Source organism: Argopecten irradians, chromosome 2, assembly GCF_041381155.1.
Source record: "Argopecten irradians isolate NY chromosome 2, Ai_NY, whole genome shotgun sequence".
NCBI lineage: Eukaryota > Metazoa > Mollusca > Bivalvia > Pectinida > Pectinidae > Argopecten > Argopecten irradians.
This window is the reverse complement of record NC_091135.1, coordinates 69,791,554-69,811,632: the sequence shown is the minus strand read 5'-3', so window position 1 is coordinate 69,811,632 and position 20,079 is coordinate 69,791,554. Positions and strand designations below refer to the sequence as shown.

General features: G+C 37.8%; 1 protein-coding gene across 1 annotated transcript; it reads left to right on the top strand.

The window, feature by feature from the left end:
- Positions 1-6,374: 6,374 nt before the first annotated feature.
- On the top strand, positions 6,375-18,348 carry LOC138316817 (atrial natriuretic peptide receptor 1-like). The gene is made up of 6 exons (XM_069258475.1): positions 6,375-6,702; positions 7,011-7,134; positions 15,067-15,135; positions 15,371-15,545; positions 17,164-17,262; positions 18,245-18,348. Exons 1-6 carry the CDS (start codon positions 6,527-6,529, stop codon positions 18,346-18,348), a joined length of 747 nt encoding a protein of 248 aa, XP_069114576.1. The 5' UTR covers positions 6,375-6,526.
- Positions 18,349-20,079: the final 1,731 nt, after the last annotated feature.

Below are 20,079 nucleotides of genomic sequence, written 5' to 3'. Positions count from 1 at the left end.
TTGTCGATATCTCATACTCCCTTATTGATATAATAGGTGTTTCCTGTTGTCGATATCCCATACCCTTATTGATATAATATGTGTTTTCTGTTGTCGATATCCCATACCCTTATTGATATAATAGGTGTTTCCTGTTGTCGATATCCCCACATACCCTTATTGATATAATAGGGTGTTTTCTGTTGTCGATATCCCATACCCTTATTGATATAATATGTGTTTTCTGTTGTCGATATCCCATACCCTTATTGATATAATAGGTGTTTTCTGTTGTCGATATCACATACAATAAACTTATTGATATAATAGGTGTTTTCTGTTGTCGATATCCCATACCTTATTGATATAATAGGTGTTTTCTGTTTGTCGATATCCCATACCCTTATTGATATAATAGGTGTTTTCTGTTGTCGATATCCCAATACCACCTTATTGATATAATAGGTGTTTTCTGTTGTCGATATCACATACCTTATTGATATAATAGGTGTTTTCTGTTGTCGATATCCCATACTCCTTATTGATATAATATGTGTTTTCTGTTGTCGATATCACACATACCTTATTGATATATAATAGGTGTTTTCTGTTGTCGATATCACATACCCTTATTGATATAATAGGTGTTTTCTTGTTGTCGATATCACATACCCTTATTGATATAATATGTGTTTTCTGTTGTCGATATCCCATACCCTTATTGATATAATAGGTGTTTTCTGTTGTCGATATCCCATACCCTTATTGATATAATAGGTGTTTTCTGTTGTCGATATCCATACCCCTATTGATATAATAGGTGTTTTCTGTTGTCGATATCCCATACCCTTAATTGATATAATAGGTGTTTTCTGTTGTCGATATCTCATACCCTTATTGATATAATAGGTGTTTTCTGTTGTCGATATCCCATACCCTTATTGATATAATAGGTGTTTTCTGTTGTCGATATCCCATACCCTTATTGATATAATAGGTGTTTTCTGTTGTCGATATCCCATACCCTTATTGATATAATAGGTGTTTTCTGTTGTCGATATTCCATACCCTTATTGATATAATAGGTGTTTTCTGTTGTCGATATCACATACCCTTATTGATATAATAGGTGGTTTTTCTGTTGTCGATATCCCATACTCTTGAATGTTTCTGTGTCGATAATAGGTGTGTTTTCTGTTGTCGATATCCCATACCCTTATTGATATAATAGGTGTTTTCTGTTGTCGATATCCCATACCCTTAATGATATAATAGGTGTTTTCTGTTGTCGATATCCCATACCTTATTGATATAATAGGTGTTTTCTTGTTGTCGATATCCCTATACTCTTATTGATATAATAGGTGTTTTCTGTTGTCGATATCTCATACCCTTATTGATATAATAGGTGTTTTCTGTTGTCGATATCCCATACCCTTATTGATATAATAGGTGTTTTCTGTTGTCGATATCCATATACCCTTATTGATATAATAGGTGTTTTTTGTTGTCGATATCACATACCCTTATTGATATAATAGGTGTTTTTTGTTGTCGATATCCCATACCCTTATTGATATAATAGGTGTTTTCTGTTGTCGATATCACATACCCTTATTGATATAATAGGTGTTTTCTGTTGTCGATATCACATACCCTTATTGATATAATAGGTGTTTTCATGTGTTGTCGATATCCACATATACCTTATTGATATAATAGGTGTTTTCTGTTGTCGATATCCCATACCCTTATTGATATAATAGGTGTTTTCTGTTGTCGATATCCCATACCCTTATTGATATAATAGGTGTTTTCTGTTGTCGATATCTCATACCCTTATTGATATAATAGGTGTTTTCTGTTGTCGATATCCCATACCCTTATTGATATAATAGGTGTTTTCTGTTGTCGATATTCCCATACCCTTATTGATATAATAGGTGTTTTCTGTTGTCGATATCCCATACCCTTATTGATATAATAGGTGTTTTCTGTTGTCGATATCACATACCCTTATTGATATAATAGGTGTTTTCTGTTGTCGATATCCCATACCCTTATTGATATAATAGGTGTTTTCTGTTGTCGATATCCCATACCCTTATTGATATAATAGGTGTTTTCTGTTGTCGATATCACATACCCTTATTGATATAATAGGTGTTTTCTGTTGTCGATATCCCATACCCTTATTGATATAATAGGTGTTTTCTGTTGTCGATATCCCATACCCTTATTGATATAATAGGTGTTTTCTGTTGTCGATATCCCATACCCTTATTGATATAATAGGTGTTTTCTGTTGTCGATATCTCATACCCTTATTGATATAATAGGTGTTTTTGTTGTCGATATCCCATACCCTTATTGATATAATAGGTGTTTTCTGTTGTCGATATCCCATACCCTTATTGATATAATAGGTGTTTTTCTGTTGTCGATATCCATACCCTTATTGATATAATAGGTGTTTTTTGTTGTCGATATCCCATACTCTTATTGATATAATAGGTGTTTTCTGTTGTCGATATCACATACCCTTATTGATATAATAGGTGTTTTCTGTTGTCGATATCCCATACCCTTATTGATATAATAGGTGTTTTCTGTTGTCGATATCCATACCTTATTGATATAATAGGTGTTTTCTGTTGTCGATATCCCATACCCTTATTGATATAATAGGTGTTTTCTGTTGTCGATATCCCATACCCTTATTGATATAATAGGTGTTTTCTGTTGTCGATATCCCATACCCTTATTGATATAATAGGTGTTTTCTGTTGTCGATATCCCATACCCTTATTGATATAATAGGTGTTTTCTGTTGTCGATATCCCATACCCTTATTGATATAATAGGTGTTTTCTGTTGTCGATATCCCATACCCTTATTGATATAATAGGTGTTTTCTGTTGTCGATATCACATACCCTTATTGATATAATAGGTGTTTTCTGTTGTCGATATCCCATACCCTTATTGATATAATAGGTGTTTTCTGTTGTCGATATCCATACCCTTATTGATATAATATGTGTTTTCTGTTGTCGATATCCATACTTATTGATATAATAGGTGTTTTCTGTTGTCGATATCCCATACCCTTATTGATATAATAGGTGTTTTCTGTTGTCGATATCACATACCCTTATTGATATAATAGGTGTTTCTGTTGTCGATATCCCATACCCTTATTGATATAATAGGTGTTTTCTGTTGTCGATATCCCATACCCTTATTGATATAATAGGTGTTTTTCTGTTGTCGATATCCCATACCCTTATTGATATAATAGGTGTTTCTGTTGTCGATATCCCATACCCTTATTGATATAATAGGTGTTTTCTGTTGTCGATATCCCATACCCTTATTGATATAATAGGTGTTTTCTGTTGTCGATATCCCATACCCTTATTGATATAATAGGTGTTTTCTGTTGTCGATATCCCATACCTTATTGATATAATAGGTGTTTTCTGTTGTCGATATCTCATACTCTTATTGATATAATAGGTGTTTTCTGTTGTCGATATCCCATACCCTTATTGATATAATAGGTGTTTTCTGTTGTCGATATCTCATACCCTTATTGATATAATAGGTGTTTTCTGTTGTCGATATCCCATACCCTTATTGATATAATAGGTGTTTTCTGTTGTCGATATCACATACCCTTATTGATATAATAGGTGTTTTCTGTTGTCGATATCCCATACCCTTATTGATATAATAGGTGTTTTCTGTTGTCGATATCACATACCCTTATTGATATAATAGGTGTTTTCTGTTGTCGATATCACATACCCTTATTGATATAATAGGTGTTTTCTGTTGTCGATATCCCATACCCTTATTGATATAATAGGTGTTTTCTGTTGTCGATATCCCATACCCTTATTGATATAATAGGTGTTTTCTGTTGTCGATATCACATACCCTTATTGATATAATAGGTGTTTTCTGTTGTCGATATCACATACCCTTATTGATATAATAGGTGTTTTCTGTTGTCGATATCTCATACCCTTATTGATATAATAGGTGTTTTCTGTTGTCGATATCCCATACCCTTATTGATATAATAGGTGTTTTCTGTTGTCGATATCACATACCCTTATTGATATAATAGGTGTTTTCTGTTGTCGATATCCCATACCCTTATTGATATAATAGGTGTTTTCTGTTGTCGATATCCATTACCCTTATTGATATAATAGGTGTTTTCTGTTGTCGATATCACATACCCTTATTGATATAATAGGTGTTTTCTGTTGTCGATATCTCATACCCTTATTGATATAATAGGTGTTTTCTGTTGTCGATATCACATATCCTTATTGATATAATAGGTGTTTTCTGTTGTCGATATCACATACCCTTATTGATATAATAGGTGTTTTCTGTTGTCGATATCTCATACCCTTATTGATATAATAGGTGTTTTCTGTTGTCGATATCACATACCCTTATTGATATAATAGGTGTTTTCTGTTGTCGATATCACATACCCTTATTGATATAATAGGTGTTTCTGTTGTCGATATCCCATACCCTTATTGATATAATAGGTGTTTTCTGTTGTCGATATCACATACCCTTATTGATATAATAGGTGTTTTCTGTTGTCGATATCCATATACCCTTATTGATATAATAGGTGTTTTCTGTTGTCGATATCCCATACCCTTATTGATATAATAGGTGTTTTCTGTTGTCGATATCACATACCCTTATTGATATAATAGGTGTTTTCTGTTGTCGATATCCCATACCCTTATTGATATAATAGGTGTTTTCTGTTGTCGATATCTCATACCCTTATTGATATAATAGGTGTTTTCTGTTGTCGATATCTCATACCCTTATTGATATAATAGGTGTTTTCTGTTGTCGATATCACATACCCTTATTGATATAATAGGTGTTTCTGTTGTCGATATCTCATACCCTTATTGATATAATAGGTGTTTCTGTTGTCGATATCACATACCCTTATTGATATAATAGGTGTTTCTGTTGTCGATATCCCATACCCTTATTGATATAATAGGTGTTTTCTGTTGTCGATATCACATACCCTTATTGATATAATAGGTGTTTTCTGTTGTCGATATCACATACCCTTATTGATATAATAGGTGTTTTCTGTTGTCGATATCACATACCCTTATTGATATAATAGGTGTTTTCTGTTGTCGATATCCCATACCCTTATTGATATAATAGGTGTTTTCTGTTGTCGATATCCATACCCTTATTGATATAATAGGTGTTTTCCTGTTGTCGATATCCCATACCCTTATTGATATAATAGGTGTTTTCCTGTTGTCGATATCCCATACTCTTATTGATATAATAGGTGTTTTCTGTTGTCGATATCCCATACCCTTATTGATATAATAGGTGTTTTCTGTTGTCGATATCCCATACCCTTATTGATATAATAGGTGTTTTCTGTTGTCGATATCCCATACCCTTATTGATATAATAGGTGTTTCTGTTGTCGATATCTCATACCCTTATTGATATAATAGGTGTTTTCTGTTGTCGATATCCCATACCCTTATTGATATAATAGGTGTTTTCTGTTGTCGATATCCCATACCCTTATTGATATAATAGGTGTTTTCTGTTGTCGATATCCCATACCCTTATTGATATAATAGGTGTTTTCTGTTGTCGATATCCCATACCCTTATTGATATAATAGGTGTTTTCTATTGTCGATATCCCATACATTTATTGATATAATAGGTGTTTTTTATGTTTAGGTCAAAATTCACTTCGCGATTAAAAAATAGATTAAGGTAGATGTATTTCCTTCTAGATATTATCCAGAGAGTGATGTGTGTATCCACTATCCCCTTCCGCCCCAATGTATCCACTGCCGGCTGCTGTGCTAAACTGCGCCATATGATTGAGATTTGTTGGGACGAGGCACCAAACCAAAGGCCCACGTTTGACACCATCGCCTCGGAATTCAAAAAGATCAACCCGTAGGTTACACAGCAGCAAATATTTACATGGAAGACATATTATAAGCATAGATAATTATCGGAAAAAATATATAAAACCATAATCAAAAATGAAAAGAGAAGTGTGAAGGTACTGTAAATTACCGAAGAATTTTTGTTTCCTGCATATTTCTGTTTATGATCATTTTAGATTTGCCAATAATAACGCAGATTGTGTCGTATATATTGCGAGATTGAGTCACTGCACTACTGCCGTCTGGTTATCGGTAATACATATCGTTATACGTTATACTATGTGATACATTTAAGTTTGTTCTCCATAATTATAAAACGAGGAATTTGAGAAAAACGAGGAATTTGGGAAAAGCGAGGAATTTGGGGAAAACGATGAATAATGTTTATCGGCGATGTTTTGTCATGAACCTCAGAAATACCTTTCACGTTTACTTTAAAAACATGTTCCCTATTTCCAGGGTGCATATATGATAACACAAGTCCTGTCACACCTTAATACCTCCGTTATATCGTGTTCCACCCAGATTTCAATGTGCATACAGGGCATTAAATATGATATGCAGACATTTATATTATTCTAGTGCGAATTCGAGTAACATTATGGATAACTTGCTGAAAAGAATGGAACAATATGCCGACAACCTAGAGACGTTGGTACAGGAGCGAACAGATGCCTACTTAGAGGAGAAGAAGAAGGCTGTGGAACTGTTGCATAGACTATTACCACCGTGAGTACACTGGCTACAACTCCTAATAAACAAATAATAAATATACCAGGGCAAAGTCCATTATACCGAACCCTTACGTATGTTTTTTGCTGGTAAAGTTTCGACATAATGTCAAATATCGATGATTATAATTATTTCTGCATATCAGCATCGTTATCAGTTTCTATGAATGGTTACTCAATAGCAGTTTCCCTCAACACCTCCATTTTTTTCAGTCAATTGTTTCTATTGTGTATGCTTGTTGTTGTTCTCCAACTTTGTTATTGATGTTTACAATCATTGTGTTTGATATGATCCCGTTTTATTAGCTCTGTTGCTGACCAGTTAGAGGCGGGTTATAATGTACTACCGGAAACCTACAACTGTGTCACAATCTACTTTAGTGACATCGTCGGCTTCACCAATATAGCAGCACAAAGCACTCCGATGCAGGTAAGATTAGAGCATTTAACATGAAGCCATCCTCGATCATAAGTCGCCCAATTACCCATGGGACCAACCTATCTATACGTTCGCACGGCAATAACAAGTGTGTGCATGTAGGCCAATCCTTACAACTGATAGACCCCTTTGTGTGTACAGTTACGGCCGGAAATCGCCAGTTAACGAAAATGATAAATGCATATAATTAATTATATACACTATAGCTTACCGGGTGGCTAAAACTGCGGAAACCAATTAAAACATCAACAGAAGCTGATAATTATATGTAATGCCGGGCGAAACAAATTAATACTTAAAAACCATACAAGTCTATCTCTATATTAGTTACAACATGGAACCGTTTTGTACCTTCCTGAGTGAACCGTCCACGGCAACGGCTATATCACCAGAGACCTGTCTGACCTCTTCATAATAAAACTAAACCCCTTTCCGTCGTGCTCCACTGCGCGTCACCACTAGGGACATTCACTGTCCCAAACACAATGTCACGAGCACTACATTATAACCCCTTTTCACAAATTCGTTCCGAATTTAAGAAATAATTGTTTAAATTAGACCTTGGTCTCTGGGTTAAATTGCCAGGTATCTACCGTCTTAGACTTGACAGTCTTCCCACCACTTCTGAACGTGGTATGTTCACCTTTAAGGGAAATACGATACTTCGACATATCGATTGAAACCCTGGGGTGTCTGGAATCTGGGGGTACCTAGACGTCTCCTCCTCCGCGTTACTATCGTTACCGTCACTCTCTATCCTTTCCTGAGATCCTGGTTTTAAGGATAGTCTCTCGCTATCCTTAGGCCTAACTGTCCCACTTGCGGCATTCTTCTCCTTGATCTCCTTTCGCGGCGAAGGTTCCCGTCGGCTATGTTCTCTGTTGATATGACGTGTAGCACGTCATCCGCTCTAGAGAAAGTGCTTTCACAGATCGGACACTTTCCGTTGGTATCCGGACTGATGTTTTGTCCTTTCATGTCGTTTTAGATTCGATGATGTCGAAAATTCCACGCCACATTCCTGGCATTTTACCGTGCTGTCAGAGCTCCATAGTTGTTTCACCATATGGGGCCACCTTGATCTTTACCTTCCCATCCTATAAATAAAAAGGACACTATTAGTTTACATAATAGTACCTTAAAGTTCCATTAGTCTCTCAAATGTGTTTTCGCTGTTTGACTGACCAAAGGGAATCATGTTAAAATGAATTAAACCACTCCTTGTTACAAAAGCGGCCTTACTTTTGTCTACCTCCTCCATTTCTACCTGCCAATACCCGCTTATGAAATCAAGCGTAGTGAACCACTTTGATCCGGTGAGAATGTCGAGTGTTTGATCGATTTTCGGAAGGGGATATGCGTCTTCGATGGTTGCCGCGTTAAGCTTACGATAGTCGACTCAGAACCGCATCGTACAGTCTTTCTTTTTTACCAGAACGATAGGAGAAGCCCAAGGACTGTCGGAAGATTCAATGATTTTATTTTGCAACATTGATTCTACTTATTTATCCGCCTCACGTTGCAACTGGGTCGGAGTTCTTCTTAATGATTTTTTTATCGAAATTTGATCTCCGGTTTCGATTCGATGCCTAACGACATTCTTCATCCCAATATCAGTGCCGGTCATTGAGAACACATCAGAGTACTTGATCAAAAACTGCTCCACTTCTTCCAGCTTACCTCCGGACAGTTTGTTTTCACAATCCTGAAAAAATAGGTACTAGGTGCGACGGGACTTCTGTACGAGTACAGCCGGTCGTATTTGATGTGGCTACCTTGGGTTCTGCTCCACGCTCGACATATTTCAGCTGTAGACTAGCAGTCTTAGTCTCCAAAACATCAACGATAGGCTCTGCTTCGGCCGCAACAGTGCCCTTTCGAATCAGCTTGGTTTCCGAGCCAAGGTTCATAACCCTCAGCGGACTTCGCTCCGACATCCCGTCGATGATTACTTTACATTTTCATTTTCAACAAATTTTATTTCGAATAACGAAAAAGGATTAAACAACAGGCATTGCCTATATTAGTTTTCTCCTAGTAACAATGAGTATATACATATGATTCAACAAAATTCTAATTTTGAACATATTCATGAACAAATACTGTAGCAATTGTATTGATGAATAATGTTGGGATAAGGACAGTATTTAAGATATCATCTCCAATATACTTTTGTGAGAAATTTATTGTTTTTCAAAATATATATAATCATAATTTAGAGATTAGAATATGATATAAATGACTGGATCCATCCACACATAGGATACAGACCTAAATGTCCATAATGGCTTACATGCCAGCGGTCATCCACCTATGTATTTTTGGATCCAGTCAAGGATATTATATTCAAGTTTTAGTAATAAAACAACTGTACCATCATTGAAGCTGGAATATATCATTAATATCAATGGATTTGAATGAGATGAAGTTAATTTAGATTCAAGAAATTTTGAATAAATACATAATCTTGATATTGTCCTTACTTATTTCATAAACTAACCTTACTTATTACATAAACAAACAGTTATGTATTCTTTCATATGTGATACTTTGAATATATCATTATAATATGTTAAACAATATAAATTAGGTGCCATAAATTACATGCCAATCAGAAAAGAGGGGGAGGGGGGAGAAGGGGGAGTAGAGTATGTGACCATAATTAAAATAAAGTGTGCTATCTATTAATGCTATTTTTAGTAAGGAAAAATATAAAAAACAGATCGCAGATCAATATTGGGATAATATTAAGATCTATACAGGTAAAAATCGATTGGTAGCTCTAATGAACTCAATGACACTATCAAATATGTTTAAATTGGTTAATTTATTACAAGTTTCACAGCCAGACAAAAGCATATTTAAGTTATAATAATTATGATTTTGATTTAGACCGAGTAATTTCTCTCTTAGTATTCTTCGGGGTTCATCATATTTACTACAAGATAAGAAGAAGTGTTCTACTGTTTCATGGCCATTACCACACGTACATGCTGGAGATTCAGTAAGATGATCTCTGTGTAAGTCAAAGTTAAGATTGCTCATATTGTTTCTTAACTGACAAAGGAGTATATTTTGTTTTTCCTGGTGCTAGCATTGAAATAATTCTAATTAACATTTTCTAATCTGATATCACTTAAATACATTTTAAAAAGTTTTTTAAACTGATAGATTGATGTAACACTGGTGAGGTCATACCTTGCTGCAAGTTCATTATAATCTTTCAATGTGGCTGGAATAAAACTTTTTTGCACAGATATTGGTTCTGCATAGTAGAATAGTAAACATTCTATCATTACGTAGTATATACGGATTGGCACTATTAATGTATGACTCAATTAGTTCATTAAGATAATTTGGTGTTGTTTCAAAGAGAATTCTGTAAAGGAGTGTTGGTCTATGTTTTTTCCATCTTGCAGCAAGGGTGTCCCAACCAAGTTCACAGTAAAGTTTATAGTGAGAAGTTCCTTTACGCAGTCCTGTGATAATGCGGGCAGCTTCAATTTGTATCGATTCTAGTAAATTTGCATCTTCTTGGGTACAGTTATCGAAAATAATATCACCATACTCTAAAATAGGTCGAATATAAGAGGTATACAAAGTGACTAGTGTTTTACGGCTCATTTTATATTTTACTGATTTTAGTATATTAAGACGTTTACATGCTTTATCATAAATATAATCAATGTGATGATGCCATTTACCATCTGCAGAGAAAAATATACCGAGGTGTTTATGTGACGTTACATTTGATACATTTTCATTTTGAAATAAGATATCAGGAAAAATTGTGTTCCTTTTACGACTAAAAGTTAATGACTCAGTTTTATTTGGATTAAATTTAATGTCCCATTTTTTGGACCACACATCAATATCAACTAGGTCACTGGATAAGCTATTGGCAGCATCGATTGGAGTGGTATGTATTACTCTAAAGATAGATGTGTCATCTGCAAATAATATTTTTTCATTAATTATACAATCAGTGATATCATTAATATATATAAGAAATAGGAAGGGGACGAGGACTGATCTGTCATAACCCTATGTTTACGGTTTGAGAGATAATCCTTAAACCAATTAAGGAGATTGCCTTTGATCCCATACATTTCAAGTTTGAATAGTAAACCAGGATGCCAAACTCGATCAAATGCTTTGCTTATGTCACAGTATATTGACTTAACTTCAAGTCAACTTCAAATTACTTTACATACCATAAGAATATGGAATTGGACGAAGTTGCTTGTTGGTTCAACAATCACCGAGACTTTAGATCATTCATCCGGTCGGATGGGTACTATCATCTGATATCCTGGCTGCACAACGACATCTTCAGTGACTCTAATTTTAATCCTCCGGGTTTCCATGTCAACATTTCTTTCAGTACAATGTGGATGGTCATGTTTGCTTGAATCGGTCGGGAAACGCAGAACGGACAAATGCACATCGACATTACATTTATGCGATTTCAGGGAGTCGAATCCCAGGAGGCCATCATAATTAAGTTCGGCAACAAGAAATAGATGTTGGTACTTTTTCCCTCCCATGGTAACTTCTAGCGTAACTACTCCCCTCACGCCTTTAGTGTTCCATGGATCACTACCTGGGTTAGGAGTTTTATGCCGGATCCGTTCATAAACCTTCTTGGACAAGATCGACACGCTAGCCCCCGTATCTACTAGAAAATCTGCGTCAGTACAGTATATCGTACAAGGAACAAAGCATCCGTCGTAATATTGGTCGCTTATTTTGGGTCCCACTGTAGGTGCAATCGGTCGACCCCTACGATTACACTCCGAACCTTCGTTCTTATATGTTTACCTCCGTTCCTCCTTGCAATCTCTGCTTATGTGTCTGCGCCTGTTACAGTTGTAACACCTCCTTCCATCAAATTTTGGCTTGTCCTCATGTCGCTGTTTTAGCAACGACTTAAGCTCTTCTAATTGACTTCTAATTTCCTTAACTTCTTCCTCCAATTTGTTATTTAAATGACCTTGATGACCGATGTTCCTAGATCGAGATTTTATATCCGCTGGCCGGATTGCCCGCTCAGGTTTTGAACATGTTCGCTGATTTTCGGCCATTTTAATGGCTTCAAACTGAATAGCTCGCTGTGTTACGACATCCAAGGTTTTACAGTCTGCCTGCAACACGTACAGTCGAACGTTCGGATCTGTTAACGAATCGACGAAATGATCCCTAGCTAGAACATCCAGAATGCTATGATCTATTCCGGGGTATGCTTCCAAAGCTAGACGTTTGACGGAAAGGCTCAGTTCCATGACCGATTCACTTTCTCCCTGTCTTCTAGCTTTTAGCTGAGCTCGATATAGTTCACCTCTCTTCTGTGGATGGAACCGTATGTTTAAGGCGGAAACAATCTTCCCGTAATCCTGCATCTCTTCAGCTGATATGATCCCGATGGTCTGCTGTGCATGTCCCCGAAGGCTCACACACAAATACTCCGCCTTCTGCAGATTATCCCATCCATTGATCCGAGAGCACATCTCAAAGTAGTTGATGTAATCTGGTAAAGCTGTTGTTCCGTTGAATGTCTCTGGAATCACCTTTGGCCTCCTGTGGTCCACTTTGGATTTGATCCGACGAGCTGATCCGACCTTGATCCGGCGGTCCGACGCGTATTTAGACGCATTTGTTCCCTTCCGTGAATCCGCGTCTGAATACTCTTCCGCTTACTCAGTGCAAGCTCTTCCTTGGGATAGCATGTCCCCTCCCGGTCCCTCCGAGGAATAATATTGGTCGGATTCACCAGCAAGATCCGGCTCGGATTCGATCCCCATATTCGGAATGATCGTATGCTGCGGTGGTATTCGCAAATCCCTCCCATCCGCTACGGATTTAATCCGACCATACGACGAAATCTGGTGATCCGGTACGGATTTTGCCGCATCTTCAGCCGATTGTTTCAATCTACCCAGGTTGTCCTTACCCCCGGCTCCGACTCCGTTTGGATCTGCTTCCCGCTTGATCTTTTCCGTCATCCATGAATCTCTCCCTCGTTCTTGTCTGATTTGATCCGTAGTTTGCTTCTTCCGTTAGATCTATTGTAATGGTGCCGGTAGTGAGAAATCCGTTGATTTGATATTTTCATCCACTCTATCGTGATCCGAGAGTTGATCCGATATCCATCCGTGTATGTCGGAATTGCTCCGGCGTACACACCTTCCTTCGCCTTTTGTGTTTCTCTGGCCAGCTCCTCGCGTCGTTTACGGATCTCCTCGTCGATACGACATTGAGTGCTATTCATTTGTTCAGACAACGGTAGTCCCAAAGGCCTTGTCGTGTCGGGGCCTCCTTTTCTGCCTTTCGACTATTTTGAGATTTAAACTCTTGGCGAATATCTGGATACGAGTGTAGTTTTTCATAAGAGTTACTTTTGCATCATTCATTTCACAGTGCGATATCAAAACAACCAGAGTACGGATATACGTTCAATATGTAAGTCAAAAACACCGCTGCCACCAATGTAATGCTGAGCGAAATAAATTAATACTTAAAAACCTTCATGGTAGCGTTAATACATTTAATGAGGTGTCTATACAGAAAAAAATGATTCATACAAGTCTATCTCTATATTAATTACGACATGGAACCTTCCTGAGTGAACCGTCCGCGTCAACGGATATATAACAACATTCAAATAGCACATACAGGATGACTTTTAGTAGAGTGTCACGTCGCGACGCGTGGGTCCAATACAAATTAGAGTACTTACGTGTCCAGGTAACAATGCAGACGCAGGTTACACTAGATGTAGAAATCTTTCAAACATGTTCGTTATGCAGGTTGTAGAATAATATACTGGAACAGACACGTGTCAGTGCCGGAGACAGGCACGGTGGTTAAAGACAAAAGCTCACTTTGAACTACACGTCATGGTGTAAGTAGATCTGTTCTTTCACTTTCTATGGACATTACATGGAACGAATCAACGATGGACCGACGAATCGGTCGTTACTTTACATGCGAAGTTTAGTTAGGTGACCCAGCCATAACGATTCACGCTGTCCTTTAGTTAGGTGACCCAGCCATAACGATTCACGCTGTCCTTTAGTTAGGTGACCCAGCCATAACGATTCACGCTGTCCTTTAGTTAGGTGACCCAGCCATAAAGATTCACGCTGTCCTTTAGTTAGGTGACCCAGCCATAACGATTCACGCTGTCCTTTAGTTAGGTGACCCAGCCATAACGATTCACGCTGTCCTTTAGTTAGGTGACCCAGCCATAACGATTCACGCTGTCCTTTAGTTAGGTGACCCAGCCATAACGATTCACGCTTGTTTTGGTCATAGTTGAAGGTTCTCGGAGGAACGTCTACATCATACCACAGCAGCCTGTAGAACAATATGCGCTGACCACGTGTTTACAAAGAGTCCTCAGACAACTCGTGAAGACCGTGATTTTCTCCGAATCCCTCACTTAACTTGTGGAACGGAACACGGATTGAGTACACCGCGATATTAAAATTTAAGTACAGTCATATATGATTCGCGGATATCCAAATTACGGATCACACATAAATACATACCAGAAGTATTTATTGTCCGCACAGTTCTGATATACATAACAGTATCCTCAGTACCGGAACATGGTGTTCGATTGACATCAATGCCTCCTCGATTAGATTGCTTAATTTTGTGTGACCTATTTAAACATACAAACATTTGGAATATAATTCATTTATCATATTATGGTAACAGACATTCCAGGTCTTTTGTTATCCACAATAATGCAGTAACAAAATAAAATCATAGGATCTGACAAAAACGTACGTTTCAATATCTTCCCCAGTTACTTACAAATGAGACGTAATCGCCTGATCATGACGTGTCCTATTTAGTAAATAATACATGTTAAACACACTAGTATACAATCTGTTATGATGATATTTGTTTATTCAGGTGATTACGTTGCTGAACGAGTTATACACACGCTTTGATGAAGTAATCGGTAAACTGGATGTATACAAGGTAAGATTTGCGGAATTTTTTAATTGCCATCATCTAATAATGATGATGTGTTCAATGATTGTGGAGTTCAGATTACTTGTTCGAAATATGCCCTAATATATATGTGATTCGGTATATTTCACTCGCACGTTCAACTATCATCGCATTCTCCAGTTATGTCTGATTATGAGGTTTTATTTAGTTTTCATTTAGAATCCCTTTAATTTACTAAATTCTGTTGTATAATTCCTGGAAGGTCGAGACGATAGGCGACGCCTACATGGTAGTGTCCGGACTACCCACCCGGAACGGAAGTCTACACGCAAGCAATATCGCCCAGATGTCCCTGCAGATCCGCGACACTGTCAAGTCATTTTCTATAAAACACCTACCAGACACCAGTCTGAAAATCCGGATCGGCCTCCACTCAGGTATTCTAAAACAAACATATCAAAAATCCAGATCGGCTTCCACTCAGGTTTTCTAAAACAAACATATCAAAAATCCGGATCGGCCTCCACTCAGGTATTCTAAAACAAACATATCAAAAATCCGGATCGGCTTCCACTCAGGTATTCTAAAACAAACATATCAAAAATCCGGATCGGCTTCCACTCAGGTATTCTAAAACAAACATATCAAAAATCCGGATCGGCCTCCACTCAGGTATTCTAATACAAACATATCAAAGATCCGGATCGGCCTCCACTCAGGTATTCTAAAACAAACATATCAAAGATCCGGATCGGCCTCCACTCAGATATTCTAAAACAAACATATCAAAGATCCGGATCGGCCTCCACTCAGGTATTCTAAAACAATCATATCAAAGATCCGGATCGGCCTCCACTCAGGTATTCTAAAACAAACATATCAAAGATCCGGATCGGCCTCCCCTCAGGTATTCTAATACAAACATATCAAAAATCCGGATCGGCCTTCACTCAGGTATTCTAAAACAAACATATAAAAATCCGGATCGGCCTACACTCAGGTATTCTAAAACAAACATATCAAAAATCCGGATCGGCCTTCTCTCAGGTTTCCTGAAACAATTATATCAAAGACCCGGATCGACTTTCATTCAGTTAATCTTAAACAATTATATCAAATCCGGATCGCCCTTCACTCAGGTATTCTATAACAAACATATCAAAGATACGGATCGGCTATCACTTAGGTATTCTAATACGAACCAAGTTGGTAATTGGTTTGATAATTATCCTTATATCTTTGTAGTAAACAATTCGTTTGTTATCCCCCGCTTTCTCGGAAACGGGGGTATCAATTTTGGTCTGTTCCTGTGTTCATCCGCCCGTCTGTCTGTCTGTAACGCATGGTTCCGTGCAATAACTGCCACAAATCAGAAACGATTTTTTTTTGTAACTCGATCACATGGTCAAATGTTCCAAGGGCTCAGATGAGTTCGCTCGGCACTTTCATTGGACCCTATTTTGCGGAGTTTGGCCTTTTGATTAACGAAAAACAGTATCTGCGTCTGTTTCCGTTTAATAACTATCGATAATATTACCGAATTTTCTCGAAAATTACTTACTTGCATGTTAAATGTCTCAAGGCCTTGTCCAAGTTTGATCGTGACTTTGATTGGTCTCTTTTTAGCAGAATTATGACCCTTTGATTTACGTAAAGCACCATTTTCGTCTGTTTCCGTTCGATAACTCACGCAAATATTACCGTATTTACTCGAAACTTTAAATTCATAATATGGTTAAATGTCTCGGGGCCTTGTTTAAGTTCGATCGGCACTTTCATTGAACCCTATTTGGTGGAGTTATGTCCCTTTGATTAACAAAAGCGGGGGATATAAATTCCACGAATTGGCTTGTTGTAACATAAATGCAAATTTAATGACAGCTCGAAAAGGGGGTAGGTTAAAAAGCAAATGAGAAGTAGTCCTGATTCCGATCATACAGGAGGACGAATAAACAAATCTGGAACGTTATATTTAATTTGGCTAGTGTGTTCTGTTCCGTCTCCCTATCCTCATTCGAAATTTAACATAAACACCAGTATGTTATATGTTTGAAGGGTCAGTTGTGGCCGGAGTGGTCGGACTGACCATGCCTCGGTACTGTCTGTTTGGCGACACTGTGAATACTGCGTCCAGGATGGAGTCGACATCCGAAGGTAATTCAGTCATAATCAAGTTAAAACCTATTGATTTGCTATCCTGGTAGATAAATCTGGGTATAATAGTGTTATTAGTGTACATAGCCAGTGAGCTTATTCATTGGTAATGTATGTCCGATGAAATAAATATTCGTGAGTATACTAGAATATCATTGACACCAGATTAAGATCTGATTACAATGTTACGTTTAGTGGTAGGAGGGCTTTAAACATTGTCACAGATGGCATCATGTATAAAAATAAATGTTTTAAACACATCTAAGGAGATCTCAGATGAGACAGGTGTCTGTCAGCCCCTGTCACACATTCAAGGATGAGGCACCGGATTAACACGGACCATCAAACCGGAAGCTCTTCCGTCTATAGGTCGGAAGCGCAAACCGGCCGGCATGGTAACGCTGGTCCGGGAGAATAATTAAACGTGTTTAATATTTTCGCCGGACCTACACGGATAGAAATTGTCCGTACTGATTCGTAAACGATCAGCGTATCTCCGTGTAACATCTGAGATGTCCGTGTAGGTAACAAAGTATCCTTGTTGGTTTCGAAGTATCCTCCGGAAGAACACTGGTACAGTATCTACGGATTGCCCCCGGAGTGTTTCCGTAATAACTGACCTATAACGTTTGAGTATCGTGATTTTCCGTGAATATCCGTATCGACACCGGGTTCATCCGTAAAATAATCGTGTAAAGACCGGCACAATTCGTAGTGCTCCGGAATGTCCATGAATCATCCGGCATATTTCGGTTGGTTGTCGGGAGACAAGCGAAGATTACCTTGATTAAGCGTACACAGACCGGTGATGTTCGTGTCGCCTCATCCTTGAATGTGTGAAAAGGGGCTTATTCATTACGAGTGTAGTGTATCATCTCGATGAAAGCAGTAGGAAGGGACAATTAGTACAATTATTGAACACAAATTAGCGCGAATATAGTTTAGTGACTGTATCACACATAATATCATTATTGTTTTGTAGCACTCTGTATACACATATCTGAGTCCACCAAAGATATACTGGAAATGTTCAAAGAATATGACATTGAGGAGAGGGGAGAAGTAGAAATAAAGGTCAGTACATAGAGGAGAGGGGAGAAGTAGAAATAAAGGTTAATACATTGAGGAGAGGGGAGAAGTAGATATACAGAACATTGAGGAGAGGGGAGAAGTAGAAATAAAGGTGAGTACATTGAGGAGAGGGGAGAAGTAGAAATAAAGGTGAGAACATTGAGGAGAGGGGAGAAGTAGAAATAAAGGTGAGAACATTGAGGAGAGGGGAGAAGTAGATATAAAGGTGAGAACATTGAGGAGAGGGGAGAAGTAGAAATAAAGGTGAGAACATTGAGGAGAGGGGAGAAGTAGAAATAAAGGTGAGAACATTGAGGAGAGGGGAGAAGTAGAAATAAAGGTGAGAACATTGAGGAGAGGGGAGAAGTAGAAATAAAGGTTAGTACATTGAGGAGAGGGGAGAAGAAGTAGAAATAAAGGTGAGAACATTGAGGAGAGGGGAGAAGTAGAAATAAAGGTGAGAACATTGAGGAGAGGGGAGAAGTAGAAATAAAGGTGAGAACATTGAGGAGAGGGGAGAAGTAGAAATAAAGGTGAGAACATTGAGGAGAGGGGAGAAGTAGAAATAAAGGTGAGAACATTGAGGAGAGGGGAGAAGTAGAAATAAAGGTTAGTACATTGAGGAGAGGGGAGAAGTAGATATAAATGTGAGAACATTGAGGAGAGGGGAGAAGTAGATATAAATGTGAGAACATTGAGGAGAGGGGAGAAGTAGAAATAAAGGTTAATACATTGAAGAGAGGGGAGAAGTAGAAATAAAGGTGAGTACATTGAGGAGAGGGGAGAAGTAGAAATAAAGGTCAGTACATTGAGGAAAGGGGAGAAGTAGATATAAAGGTTAGTACATTGAGGAGAGGGGAGAAGTAGAAATAAAGGTTTGTACATTGAGGAGAGGGGAGAAGTAGAAATAAAGGTCAGTACATTGAGGAGAGGGGAGAAGTAGAAATGAAGGTTAGTACATTGAGGAGAGGGTGAAGTAGATATAAAGATGAGAACATTGAGGAGAGGGAGAAGTAGAAATAAAGGTGAGAACATTGAGGAGAGGGAGAAGAGAATAAAGGTGAGAACATTGAGGAGAGGGAATAGAGGAGGGAGAAGAGAAATAAGGTAGTACATTGAGGAGAGGGGAGAAGTAGAAATAAAGGTGAGAACATTGAGGAGAGGGAGAAGTAGAAATAAAGGTGAGAACATTGAGGAGAGGGGAGAAGTAGATATAAATGTGAGAACATTGAGGAGAGGGGAGAAGTAGAAATAAAGGTTAGTACATTGAGGAGAGGGGAGAAGTAGAAATAAAGGTGAGTACATTGAGGAGAGGGGAGAAGTAGATATAAAGGTCAGTACATTGAGGAGAGGGGAGAAGTAGAAATAAAGGTTAGTACATTGAGGAGAGTTGAGAAGTAGAAATAAAGGTCAGTACATTGAGGAGAGGGGAGAAGTAGAAATAAAGGTCAGTACATTGAGGAGAGGGGAGAAGTAGAAATAAAGGTGAGAACATTGAGGAGAGGGAGAAGTAGAAATAAAGGTCAGTACATTGAGGAGAGGGGAGAAGTAGAAATAAAGGTGAGTACATTGAGGAGAGGGGAGAAGTAGAAATAAAGGTCAGTACATTGAGGAGAGGGGAGAAGTAGAAATAAAGGTGAGTACATTGAGGAGAGGGGAGAAGTAGAAATAAAGGTTAGTACATTGAGGAGAGGGGAGAAGTAGAAATAAAGGTCAGTACATTGAAGAGAGGGGAGAAGTAGAAAT